The following is a 14,188-nucleotide window of genomic DNA, read 5'->3' as shown; positions in this document are numbered from 1 at the left end:
GAAAATCAGGCCAGAAAGACTGCTACTAATATAAACAATAAAAAATATAAACAATATTATAAATAATAAATATAAACAATAATATGAACAATATTAATACATTTATACGTCATTTCGTAAGTTGCAGAGAATCTAAATTCTCTAATGCCATTTTTTTCACTATATGTAATAGTACGTTCGTTTGCAAAATGGTTTGCACACTTTTTATATAATGAAGTTGCAGCGCTACAAGTTGTCACAATTGTAATTAACTACTAACGAATTTCTACAATAACTGCGCAATAATTTAGCAGTAACAAAAGACAGCCAATCGATAAACTAATTCGTCAATAGTGACTCGCAATTATGATAATCTGGAACACCGGTTTCATTAAGAAAAAAGTGTGCAAACCATTTTGTGAGCGAACATACACATAAGTGTGGATATCTTACTGTAAGGAATTTAGAGTAGTGGAACTATTACGCAAAGTTGGCAACACAAATATTGATGGAAGAGGAAGACACAAAGAGAGAGAATAGGCACTGAGAGAAAAGTATATGATATTTGGAACTATAATGATATAGTAACTAAATTATAGTCCGAAATATCATATTTATACTAAGTATTACCATAATATCGGTAATAATTACGATATAGGCATAATATAACCAACCATATAATATTTTTACTAAGAATTATAGTAAGTTAAACTAAAATTATTGTATGGATACAAATATAAAATGATAGGTAAAAGTAACTCTTTTATATAGTCAATATTACCAGAATACCTGCTAAATGATGACAGATGTAACTATATGAATATTAAATCTCACTATATTTGTGAATGAGAAATTACCATATCTGTGGTAAAAGTAACTAAACAATTATTTAAAACAATCATTGACTATATATTTGTGTTTATTCTACTATATTTTGCAGGTTTCACGAACTATAAAAATATGGTTGATGCCAAAATGAACTATAAAATATAGTGAGATTATAGTTAATTTAACTATATTTTTCTATCAGTGGGGGACTCGATGGAGAACAATCATAGAAGTCAGTCGTAAGGCAGAGCTAGCTCGTACTGGTGGGAAATATAGAGAGTAGCAATAGTGGCACATAGCCTGTAAATAATTAAACGTAATTAGAATATTGCAGAAATGGCCGTATTGTAATTAAGAGTTTGAGTTCCATTAAATTTATGTTTATAAGCACAAAGTAAAAAGAATAATAATTACATTTACATTCTCTATGCTTCCTTTCCCTTTCAATATTTTTCACTAAATACTGTTTATTTTGATGAAATTTTATATATTTCGTCGGGCATGTGTTATCTCAATATTGCGAGAAGGCGCGAAGTTTCCTACCAACGACACTTTCCTGTACATGCGTGATTACGTCAACTTCGCTGCTCGAACGACGAATCACAAATGATTGTACTATTTTCGACCTTATGCATGTAAAGTTGAGAATTATAGAAGTAATCCTTGTTATAATAATGACTAAGTATTTATCATTTATTGTCTATTTACTCCAAATAACACACACATACACACACAAGCATAGACCATTATTTTTACAATATTTTGAAATGTTACTGTAACATTGTTCGAACAATATTGCAAACTCATATATATACCATATCTTTGCAACATTGCACTGCAATGTACAATATTGCAATGTTTCTGCTATGTTGCTACAACCTTCTGTGTCGTATGGGTAATAGATCTATAAGATTTATATAAATTCAAGAAGTCCCCAGTGGGGAGGAGAGTAAGAGAACAAACCCTTTCCCTGTCAGTCAAAAAACATTCTAAAAGAGAAAGTATGAAAATAAATATATTTATTAAATCTTCGCTTAAACGGATGAGTCTACAGTAACTAACTAAAACAATAACTAAAAAAAGAATATACTGAAAAATTAGCAAGACCTCTATGCAAGATGGACATATTATGAACATACCTATTAATTCTATAATTATTTCACCGAAAAAGTAATACTATGTGAAATGACATATAACACGTGACAATATTGTGTATTACAGTCAAAAGAAGTTTCATAGATAGAGACTATTTTTCCACAATGTACATTAATATTATTTTAATATAATTCCTAAATAATAATCAAGAGGTTTTAACCACTGCTCATTGTTTATTCAGAAGTTATTATATATATATACACTACATATATATTGAATGTTAAGGAAGTATACTAAAGTAACAATAATACATATTGTGGAAAAATAGGTTCTATCTATAAAAATAGGCTCTACTTATGAAACTTCTTTTTTTAATAATTTTTTAATAAACAATGAGCAATAGTTAAAATTTCTCTATTGCTACTTAGGAGTATACTAAAATAACATCTTGAATAAATTAGCCAAGCCTCTGCGCAAGATAAACATCTTACGTTATTATATATACTAAATTCAGTTTTTGTCACAATCTAATTCTAATAATCTTAAAGCCCCTGGGTAGTCACCGCGGCCATAATTGGAATTGTGACGTCATAGGCGAGAAATACCACGCTGAGAATTCTTGCGTGCCATTTCAAAATAAAATGATATTCCTCCAAACTAAGACACGAAATTGTTTCAGCACATTTGTAAAAAATTCCGAATTCTCCCCTTTTGCTTCAACAGTTAACACAGAGTCGTAAAATGGGCTATGAAAAGAGGCCTACTCACGCGAGAAAACGCGTGGTCGAACAGCTGATCAAACGAGTAGAAATTATGCTCCCACATATCGTATTTCATAAAAAACCAAGAACTCGAAATTTCTTACAGGTTTCCTCAATATGTCACACGTCACAGAAGTTCACTACAGCGAATAATAAAAAAATGGCACGCAAGAATAAATCGTGCCGTCAACATGTCACTTTTTCACGCTTTTTAGTTCAGCGTTCTGCGAGAGGCACTGTATGTAGGGTGACCATATGTACTCTTTTAAGAGTATATGTACTCTTTTAAGAGTATATGTACTCTTTTTAAAGTGGCAAAAAGAGTCCTCTCTATTTTTTACGTATCGTACTCTTGTATGTACTCTTTTTTCGTAATGTTAATTATACTTTATTGATAATGACCAGAGAGCAGACTTCGGTGACGTTTTCATCACTCATAGCATTTGAGCGCTTCGAGCACCAATACCGATTATGCCTAGAGGTTCTGCACAACGGTGCCCCGCTAGTTACTACATAGGCAGTCTGAAAAGTTCTTGACCTGACACATACATGGCATTAGAAACTGTCAAACTATAACTGTATTGGAAAGTGGCATCTCTGATATAAACCTATGTAAAATTTTATTCGATCTGTCAAGTCATTCGAGTAGTAGAAAAAATACCAGTAGAAAAAATTTTGTGCAAGATGGGTGCCGCATTTGCTAACAATTGACCAAAAACGGTTTCGAATGCGTATTTTTCAAGCGTGTTTGGATCGTTTTAAGCAAAATAAAATGGATTTCAAGCGTCGTTTCATAACTGTTGATGAAACTTGGATCCATCACTACACACCAGAGTGAAAAATACCTTCCGAAATCACACTTTAATATTGAATTATTGGAAAAACGTTGGAATAAATGTATTGAAATTTCAGGAGATTATATTGAAAAATGAAACATTTCACGGCAAAAAAATTTGCTTTCATTGTTAGGCCGAGAACTTTTCAAACTGCCCTCGTATAAATCGTGCAGCACGATCGACACTAGCGCGTAGCGCTCTGGCGTTGTGAGTGCGGAAAACGGCGCTGATATCCGCTCTTTGGTAACGACACAGTGAAAACCGAAATTGTACGATGTACGGAGTGCAAAATATAATTATAAAATATCTTAATAATATAATAAGATATATGTGTTCGACTAATATTTATCGGTTTATTTAGTACCCACTATGTTTTATTTTAAATATTATACCTAGTAATCCATTAATCACTGTCCCAGATAAAACATAAAATTATATTGACGTCAAAATGACATCATTTTTATATTATTCGACGTCACCTTGACTTTTATATGATTTTGTGTTACTACTTACTCTTTCGGGACCGTAATTAGTACTCTTTTATACACTTTTTTTACCCGTCTTTTACTCTTTTTTATGACTGGGATATGGTCACCCTAACTGTACGTAACATATCGGTAATCTAGGGTTTTTTTACGTGCTGTATCCATAGGTAAGATGAATTAGACAAAGATCAACAACGAATCTCTGTCTGTCTGTCTCACTATTAGCCAGCTGACCATGGCATTAGCAGGAGTGATGCGAATTTAGTGACGGGCTTGCACGAGAACCATGCACGCACACACAGGCGGCTCGGTCTATTCGTGTGAGCCACGCGATCGACAATCGTCGGCTCGCCGAACGAGAGAGAGAATATCATTCTCTCCTTCTCTCTTTCGTTTTCGCTCAGCGAGCGAGCCTAATGGAGGATTCACACTACGTCCGATGTCCGACGTACGACGTCCGACGTTCAATATATTGCCAGTATTAGCAACATTATTCTGTCCTTATTGTTTATAAAAAGATGAACGAAGATAGATTACACTGGCAATGAATATAGAGAAAACATAGAGAGAGTTTTCTCTCTTCTACTTTACGTGATAACACCAATAATTTTCATCGTACGAAAAAGTTCGTCTGAATCCAACTTTTGGATATGATAAATCATATCGTATTATATAAAAAATAGTATAGACATAATGGATATAATGGATGATATAGTAAGTAAAAATATATTGTTGCTATCATGGGAAAACCTACTATGTGCATGTTCTAGTTAATTGAAGATACTTATTATGATCTAGAATTCAATTCTATATATAATCACAAAAATATATCTTTAATTAACCAAAAAAACGTACATAAGAGATTTTTTCATAACAGTGACGAAATATACATATTTTTTAATGCAAAATTATAATTATAAAATAATAATTAATTATGCAAATGATATAAAATATAATTTTAGCATAATTTTAGTTTAAAATTGTGCATTTTAAACTTATAATATATAATATATAAAGATAATTATTTAGATTAGATTATGTTTAATGTTTGTTTTATTTTATTTATATATTATTAATTAAATAATTTACATATTAGTAAATAATAAAATTATATATAAGCATGTTATATTTTTATTATAGCTGTGCGCAGACTGTGGCAATACAGTATCTGAATTTCATATCTGCATAGAAAAGAATGATAATGAAATACTTCATACAACAGTTGAAAACATTGAGGAGCTTATTAATGAAGTTTTCATACGGCTAGTGTTATGGGATAGTACATTACCATATTGTTGCGCCCTTGCGCAAGAAAAATAACACGGAATTAACAAAACGAAAGAAGCTTCATTTTAATACGTCCGTTCGTCGTGACAAGACTAGGGCGACTCTCTCTCATCTCTTCTTCTTTCTTTTATTTTTTTAACAACCTCCTTGACAACAACAGCTGTCAAACAATCTCTACTCGATTCCTTTGCAGTCCACTCCCAGGAGCGTGGGGATAACATGTCCCCCAAAGGCACGGGCGCAGCAATATATACAGCGTGGACCATCGATAATAAAATATCACTGGTTAGAGATTGATAAAAAACTTAGTAAGTGTTTTAATGATTATTGTGTGTGTGTGTGTATGCGCGCATGTTATGTCTTATGAAATTGAAGATTAAATGTATAATGCTTTTCAGATTTATATCCTGGTGTTGCAAACGCCAAGTGGCGTAATTTACGTGACATCTATGTTAGAAAACTAAATGAACAAAAAAAATATATTCCAAGTGGAAGTGGAGTTGAAGCCAAACCTACAGTGGATTCATGGCCATATTTTGAATTAATGGGATTTATCCGACACTACTACGAGACGTAAAAAGTTTGTTAATATTATTATACATATAGTATTATTCGAATTTTAATAGAGATATATTATATTGTAATATTAATTAATTTTCAGGACATTTAGTAATATAAAACCACAGTCTTGTAATAGTAATATGAATTGTGACACAGACATGGAACAACCATCAACTTCTAAAAACAGTTGCAGTGCCAACGGGAATAATACTTTTATAGAAAAGCAAAGGTTAACTCCCCCCCAAGTTCTAATGAAATTTCGGAGAGTTCAGAAGAAAAAAGTTATGACTACAAGCAACATAACTTAATACCAGTAATTTGTAATAATTCAAAAAAACGAATGCATTTTAATTCAAATATAAATTTAGAAACATCGAGAAAAGCAAAAAACATGCATTTAAACAGCCTTAATAATAATTTATCCGTAAAGAATAATGCAGGTATGAGTAGTTTATTTAATAATATTTGGCAACATCTTATTTATATTCCAATATAACATATGTTTATGTATATATATATACATATATGTGTATTTCATAATATTTATTTTTATATCTATATTATAAAGCAGGGAAGAAAGTAGGAAATAGTAAGAACAAAGAGAATGATACGCTATCCTTGCTTCAATATACTATATTATCTGAAATAAAGGCAACGGATGAATCTTTAAATGTTGCATTATCTGATTCAGTGATTGCTTTTACAAATTATTTATCAACACAACTACGCAATTATCTAACGATAATTTTATAAGATCTCAAAGAAAAATATTATCCCTTATATTTGAGTTGCAAGACAATTAAGAAATATTTATATTCTACAAATTTAAGAGAGAGAAAGAGAGAGAAAGAAACCAGTTCCATCAAGAAATGGAAAGTGAAGTTTAGTTTGAGACTAATAGAAACTTTATTTTGTTTGTGATATGCATAATTTGCAGCCATTACTATAGTAAATTATTAGTTATTACATATATAAATATAAAAATATATTTAAATTAATTTTTTCATTATTAATATATAACTGTTTTAGGAGTTATTAAGAAATTAAATTTTATTTTTTTATTGTATCTTTTGTAAGTTTAAAAAATTATAATAATATATGACAGGTATATGAAATAAATACTAATTGTAGCAGAATGTTTATTCCTTTTTATGTTCGTTTATTGTATAATGAAAAATAACATCTATCAATATATAACAATATATTTAATAGACTTTAAAGAATAATAACTTATATAATATATAATAAATATTATATATTATATAATATATAATAAATAAATTATATAATAAAACCCTCATTTGTAAAGTAACGACAAAATTTGTCTCTAATATTTGCTGCTGATCGCAAATATGTATTGCTTCCCATACGATTGACACTTCTTATGGCACCTTCATTTTCAATAATTCCACACATATTATTCAATATATTTGTGTTATGTGTCATTGGTAGCAAAAAGTTATGCAAACAGTTGCTTTAACAATGCTTTCTACTGTTTCAAGTGACACAATTATTGGTTTTCTGTAAATTCTCCATTTACTATTCATAATACCAAACGCGTTTTCTACAACACGTCGTGCTCGGCTTAGTCTATAGTTAAACTTTCTTTTTCCTATATCTAATTGATTTGCCAGATATGGTCTTAATGTGTATTCATTGAGTTGGAATGCAGCATCTCCCACAAGCATATATGGATGAACAGATGCATGAACAGATCTATTACTAAAATTTGATAATGGACTTGACGGTGGTAAATTTCTTTATTTTCAAACCGTTAGTTCATAATAGATCCTTTAAAGATCCCACTATCATTATGTCGACCTTGTGCACCAATATCTACCATTAGAAATGCATGTCCTGGAGCCTGTGAATATATTCATTAATATTTTGTTCTTTTACATTATGCTGTCTTTGCATCGTCATAATTTGATATGAGTAAAATATAAGAACATTTAATAAATTTACTTGTATCACAACATGTTTTCCATCAATAGCTCCAATACAATGTGGGAAGTTCCACTGTCTAAAGAAATCATCTGCTATTCTTTTCCAATTATGTACTGATGGTTGGAATAAAATACAATCTTTTAGTACTTTCCAAATAGCTTCACATGTATTTCTTATTATGCCAGATAAAGTATTTTTACCAAAACGAAATGACATAGCAAGAGATGCTAAATAGCTGTACAAATATGCTTATTTATATATATATATATATATATATATATATATATACAATAAGAGTATATTAAATAAAATTAGGATAGTTTATACCGTAATGTTATTAGCAAGCAAATATTTGGTGAAATTGGTTGCCTAAAATATGTTTCTTGCTTTCGTATTAAGGCTTAACTAAGTTAAGCAGTACATCAAAATGTTCAGGAATCATTCTTATATAATTGTAATATCAAATTAAGTCTCCAAGACGTATTTCTTGTACTAAAGTTGATCCTTCATCTCTGGTTTCTCGTGCAAGAATAGATTTTCTAACCCATGTTCTTTTATATTTTTTATTTAGTTTAACATTTTGATGTATACATATTATCAATAATAACTTCAATAATTTTTTTTTCTTTCACAACAGTGTCAACATATCTATTTTGCTACCAAAAATACAACTCTTTCACTATTATATTGACTTCTCTGTTATATATGATCTGTTCTCTATAGCTGCACTGATGCTAAACTAATGCACCTTAGTGCAAAGACGTCGGACGTCGTACGTCGGACATCGGACGCAGTGTGAATCCTGCATAATTCTTTCTCTAAAGCCTCTTGCACAATGCCAGGCAACAGGCAATAAGAATAAAAATAGACCAATCACAATAGATTATTCTTGTAATAGTCGATTGTGATTAGTCTATTTTTATTCTTATTGCTTGTTGCCTGGCATTGTGCAAGGGACCTTAGGCTCGCTCGTTGAGCGAGAACGAGAGCGAGAAAGAAGGGATGATATTCTTTCTCTCATTCGGCGAGCCGACGATTGCCGATCGCGTGGCTTACACGGATAGACCGAGCCGGCTGTATGTGCGTGCATGGTGGGGGAAATTCTCGTGCAAGCCCGTCATCAAATTCGCATCATTGATCAGCAGGCACAAGCTGTCGGCGATCTTATATCTAATGATCTCTCTCCTGTTCCTTATTCGAGTGTTGTGGCTCTCGCAGGCAACGTGATACGCGACACGTTATCTGCAATATGCGTACAGCTTTTATAGAAAATGAGATGTCAATATTTTCAGTAATTTGCGTTGCTTAGGACCAATGATACGATTTTAAGCTTGTGCACGCGTTTTCTGTCCACTCTGACACACACAGAGATTCTCAGTCTAATAGTGTAACGGCACACTTACACAGATGCACGGATTGCTTTGTGTGCGTGGAAAGTGGGAAAAGACGCTTGTGTCAATTCAATTTAAAATTGTTTTCATAACTGCTTAAAATAATTTGGATTATTCATTTGTACACCAAACAAATAATATATATAAATTATATAGACTATATGATACTTTAATACAGAGCTGGAGATGATCTGCACATTTCGGGCAAAATTCCAAAGGTGACACCCTCTCTCTGCCACCGCTCCACGTTTAACGGCCGAGTCGACGATCGCGATGCATTCAGGTCCGTCGTCAAAATGTTTTAATGATAATATGACGCGAGGGTGCCCTCCAGCTGATTTCTTATACAGCGACGGACCTGAATGCATCGCAATCGTCGCCTCGGCCGTTGAACGCGGAGCGGAGGCAAGGAGACGGTGGGTGTCACCTCTTTAATTTCGCCCGAAATGTGCAGATCGTCTCCAGCTTTGTATTAAAGTGTCATATAGTCTATATAATTTATATATATTATTTAAGAAAAATGTGTGCACGAAAGAAAATCTTGTAATATTCCTGTTTTATTCCTTTTATGAAATTAATCGGTAAATAATCGGTAAATTAATTGGTAGAAAAAGATGATGTAATAAAAAATGAGGATTTCCATTTAAAAAAATTAGGTTGACCTTGGTCTTACCTTGGCAACGTCACTCGAGGTCAAACTGATAAGATTAATAGACAGACCTCTTGAAACTCTACAACATTTATATTTAACATTTTTTTATAAAACGTAACCCGTCTGAGATGTTAAGGGGTCCCGGAACTTATTATACACCTTGTTAATATAATGACGCAGTCCTGAGTAACATTCAATATGTTTAAGCCGTCGCTCGTCATTTGTTTAAATGTTATTAACAAAATAAGTTTCAATCACCGAACGATTTTATTTTTCAAGACATTTCACACCTACAACTTGTAAGAGGCTACTTTAGGATACAGTACATATGAGCAGAGAAGGGACTTCGACTCTCCACCACACCACCTCTCCAAGAAAATCCTAACGTTACCTAAGTTATCGCATCTTTATATATATTGTTGGCCGTGGGCTTTAATCTTTTAAATAACGCCCAACGTTATGTACTTTGGACAGATACGATTTCAAGCTCGCGCATACAAGCGTCTTTTCCCACTTCCACGCACACAAAGCAATCCGTGCATCTGTGTAAGTGTGCCGTTACACTATTAGACTGAGAATCTCTGTGTGTGTCAGAGTGGACAGAAAACGCGTGCACAAGCTTAAAATCGTATCATTGGTCCTAAGCAACGCAAATTACTGAAAATATTGACATCTCATTTTCTATAAAAGCTGTACGCATATTGCAGATAACGTGTCGCGTATCACGTTGCCTGCGAGAACCACAACACTCGAATAAGGAACAGGAGAGAGATCATTAGATATAAGATCGCCGACAGCTTGTGCCTGCTGATCAATGATGCGAATTTGATGACGGGCTTGCACGAGAATTTCCCCCACCATGCACGCACATACAGCCGGCTCGGTCTATCCGTGTAAGCCACGCGATCGGCAATCGTCGGCTCGCCGAATGAGAGAAAGAATATCATCCCTTCTTTCTCGCTCTCGTTCTCGCTCAACGAGCGAGCCTAAGGTCCCTTGCACAATGCCAGGCAACAAGCAATAAGAATAAAAATAGACTAATCACAATCGACTATTACAAGAATAATCTATTGTGATTGGTCTATTTTTATTCTTATTGCCTGTTGTCTGACATTGTGCAAGGGGCTTTATTTTTTTTCTTAGGCTCGCTCGCTGAGCGAGGAGGGAATGATATTTTCTCTCTCGTTCGGCGAACCGACGATTGCCGATCACGTGGCTCACACGGATAGATCAAGCCGGCTATGTGTGCGTGGAGGAAGTTCTCGTGCAAGCCCGTCACCAAATTCGCATCATTGCGCTGGCCTCTTGCCAGCTGCTACGATCGTCAGCTATTCGGTAGTGAGACAAGGACAGACATAGACTCGCTGTCCGTCTTTGTTTATCTTATACCGTTCGTAGCATGGAACAGAACCTACTCGCGTTTACCATGCGGTGAATACGCAGCAGAAAATTCTCATTCCTACCGCTTACATTGCGGCTCTACTGTCAACGCGGAGTTCTGGCCACAGTGACTAGGAGCCTTAACCTTTGTATATAAAGCCAGCGGCACACGGTGCTTGTTTTCGTGCTGGATTGCTTGCTGGATGAAAATACTGCATTGTGATTAGTGCATTTCCATTCATCTTCGGAAATGTACCAATCAGAACGCAGTATTTTCATCCAGCAAGCAATCCAGCACGAAAACAAGCACCGTGTGCCGCTGGAGGAGATTTAATACATATACTGTGGTGCATCATACCGTGCGGCGTCAGGGGAAATACTTCTCTTCCGGCGGTCTCCTCCTACTGCGCACTTTCTCCGAGCTTCCTTCTCTAGTGGATCCGGACATGCGTTTCAAACTCGCGCTTCTCGCATGCGTATATCACGGAGCATGCGCATATAGATCATCATGTTGCTGCATATCGTCGGTACGAAAGATTTCTTAACCTTAGAACTACCACTTTTTAACACTTAATAATTTTTCTTTCACTTAAAAGCGACACTTTTTATTTTCAGATTTATGTTTTGCAGATTAAAATGCACAATATTGCAAAGTTTCACACAAATTAGGGGAGGATCCTGTCTCCTTCACATTTATCTTATCGTAATATAAAAATTCGATGATATCAATACCTTCACACTTGATTATTATTTGTTCCGTTGTTATTGATTCTTCAGTAGGAGTTGTTGCACACGCTGATAACTCTGTCGGAGGCAAGTCGTTCGCACGTAAAGTGTGATGCACCGCGTACCGCGAGATTCCTAATTCCTGTGCCATACGCCGCACGCTGATCCCAGGATTTTCGTGAAATGTTCTTAATATTTTCTCTTCGTCTTGCACACGAAGACGCATTGGTGCACCAGCACCAGATGCCCTTTCGTTGTGTACGAGGCATCCCGTTTCGCGTAATTGTTGCACTACACGAAAAATTACGCGTCTCGAAGGATATTGTGCGCGCCCAGGAAATCGTTCGGCATAAATCCGTGCCGCAGCACTTGCATTTTCCCCCGCCATCCCGTATGATACAATCATATCAGTATATTCTTGCGGAGTAAATTTCATTATCGCTGACTAACACCGCAAACATGAAAACTGCAAGAACTTTTTAATCGGGACTTTGCTTGGACCAAAAGTATTCATTTAAACAGAAAGGAGCCTGAAAGCGGCTGTTGAGCTACCCCAGGACGCTTAGGCCGAGTCTACAATAGGTGTAGTAAGTGCAACGTCCCTCCATATTAAAATTCCCTATCTTCTTACCAAAACTCACCATACCTTTTCCTATCCAATCAAATCCTTACTTATCATCGATCATCTAATCCAACTGCAGCGCCTCCTACAAACACCTCTGCAATCAACAAGTACCCCTGCCGTCTTTTATTATTAATATAATATATATAAAACTTACCTTTTTAAACAAAAAGGTAAAAAAAGGGCGCCTAGTACAAGCGCAACACGTATTGTGTTATTTTTAGAAATTTCAAACTCAAATTATTTTTTTAAGGTATATACAGCACAGAAATATTGCAGCAACATTGCAGCAATCTTGTTTTGCAAGATTGTATCATTGCAACATCATTGCAAAATGTTGCTGCAATGGTGCAGCAATATTGCAGCAACATTAAAATGTCCGCTTGCAGTAATATTGCGTTGCAATGATGCAGCAATATTTCATTAAAGTAGCGCAGCAATATTGTACTGCAATACTGCAGCAATATTATACTGCAATCATACAACAACATTCTGTTGTAATATTGCAATAACAATGTTATATAGTATACAGGGTGCACGATTTATCTGAAGACATTGAAATATCTCGAGAACTATGCATTGGATAAAAAAAAGTGGTTAATGAAAGTTGTTAGTCTCGAAGGGGGACATCCAATGATACCAAACTCGACCTCCCACCCCACCCCTTGGGGGTGGGGGTTGGGGGCAACTTTGAAATCTTAAATGGAAACCCCCATTTTTTATTGCAGATACGGATTCTACGCCACAAAATACGTAAATTTTGTCCGAAACTTTTTTTTTATTCGTGATAGATGGCGCTGTAATCGCAAAAAATTATATTTTCCGCAATTCTCCAGAAATGATCATTGGATTGAGAAATAAAAAATATCTGTTCAATATTTTTAAAGAACATACATAAAGAACATTTTTAAAGAACATTTTAAAGAACGCCGGATTTCTTTCTGTGGGATTACCTAAAAGATAAGGTTTCAACAAGTGCCAACAACTCATGAAAACATGGTAGAACGCATAAGAAACGCTTGCGCTGAAACTCCCGCAGATATGCTCCTATCCTGTGTACAGTCATTTGAAAAAAGGATCAATAAGTGTATTGAAGTGGAAGGTAAAAATTTGGAACACTTACTCTAATTAATTGAACAGTGAGAGGCAAGGGGACTCACATTAAAAAAGCACCCCGATCTGTGAGAGGCAAGGCGACTCACATTTAAAAAGCATCCGAAGGGAACATAAAACTACTACGTCCTCGTCGTTGTTCCTGTGTAACGCTAAAAGTAGTTTTTCGGAAAAATTCAACGCTATCTATCATGAATGAAAAAAATTGTTTCAATAAAAATTTCACGTACAATCTAATTCTGCAATGAAAAATGTGGGTCCTCATTTGAGATTTGAACGTTATCACCCACCCTACCCCGAGAGGATGGGGGGGAATAACTTTTATTATGTTCTTTAAAAATATTGAACAGGTATTTTTTATTTCTCAATCCAATGATCATTTCTGGAGAATTGCGGAAAATATAATTTTTTGCGATTACAGCGCCATCTATCACGAATCAAAAAAAAAGTTTCGGACAAAATTTACGTATTTTGTGGCGTAGAATCTGTATCTGCAATAAAAAATGGGGATTTCCATTTAAGATT

At 34.5% G+C, this 14,188-nt stretch overlaps 1 protein-coding gene and 2 long non-coding RNA genes across 4 annotated transcripts in view; 1 reads left to right on the top strand and 2 right to left on the bottom strand.

The window, feature by feature from the left end:
- Positions 1-12,441, bottom strand: part of LOC112589361 (uncharacterized) — a 46,525-nt gene extending 34,084 nt beyond the window's left edge. Inside the window, exon 1 of the mRNA XM_025302349.1 lies at positions 11,935-12,441. Within this exon, the coding sequence (XP_025158134.1) occupies positions 11,935-12,364 (430 nt within the window). The 5' untranslated portion in view covers positions 12,365-12,441. The remainder of the gene's footprint in view (positions 1-11,934) is intronic.
- Positions 5,501-6,212, top strand: LOC109504596 (uncharacterized). Its single transcript, XR_002163104.2, has 3 exons — positions 5,501-5,579; positions 5,670-5,851; positions 5,933-6,212. It is a non-coding gene; the product is annotated as an uncharacterized LOC109504596 (long non-coding RNA).
- Positions 7,133-8,634, bottom strand: LOC112589362 (uncharacterized). Of its 2 annotated transcripts, none has more exons than XR_003113496.1 (3): positions 8,107-8,634; positions 7,798-8,014; positions 7,133-7,696 (listed from the first exon to the last, which is right to left on the bottom strand). It is a non-coding gene; the product is annotated as an uncharacterized LOC112589362 (long non-coding RNA). The 2 variants fall into 2 exon arrangements; XR_003113497.1 differs by having other exon boundaries at positions 7,798-7,892.
- Positions 12,442-14,188: the final 1,747 nt, after the last annotated feature.

This window comes from Harpegnathos saltator, unplaced genomic scaffold, assembly GCF_003227715.2.
Source record: "Harpegnathos saltator strain DR-91 unplaced genomic scaffold, Hsal_v8.6 scaffold486, whole genome shotgun sequence".
Lineage (NCBI taxonomy): Eukaryota > Metazoa > Arthropoda > Insecta > Hymenoptera > Formicidae > Harpegnathos > Harpegnathos saltator.
Note: the sequence above shows the minus strand (reverse complement) of the source record. Positions and strands in the feature narration are given on the sequence as shown.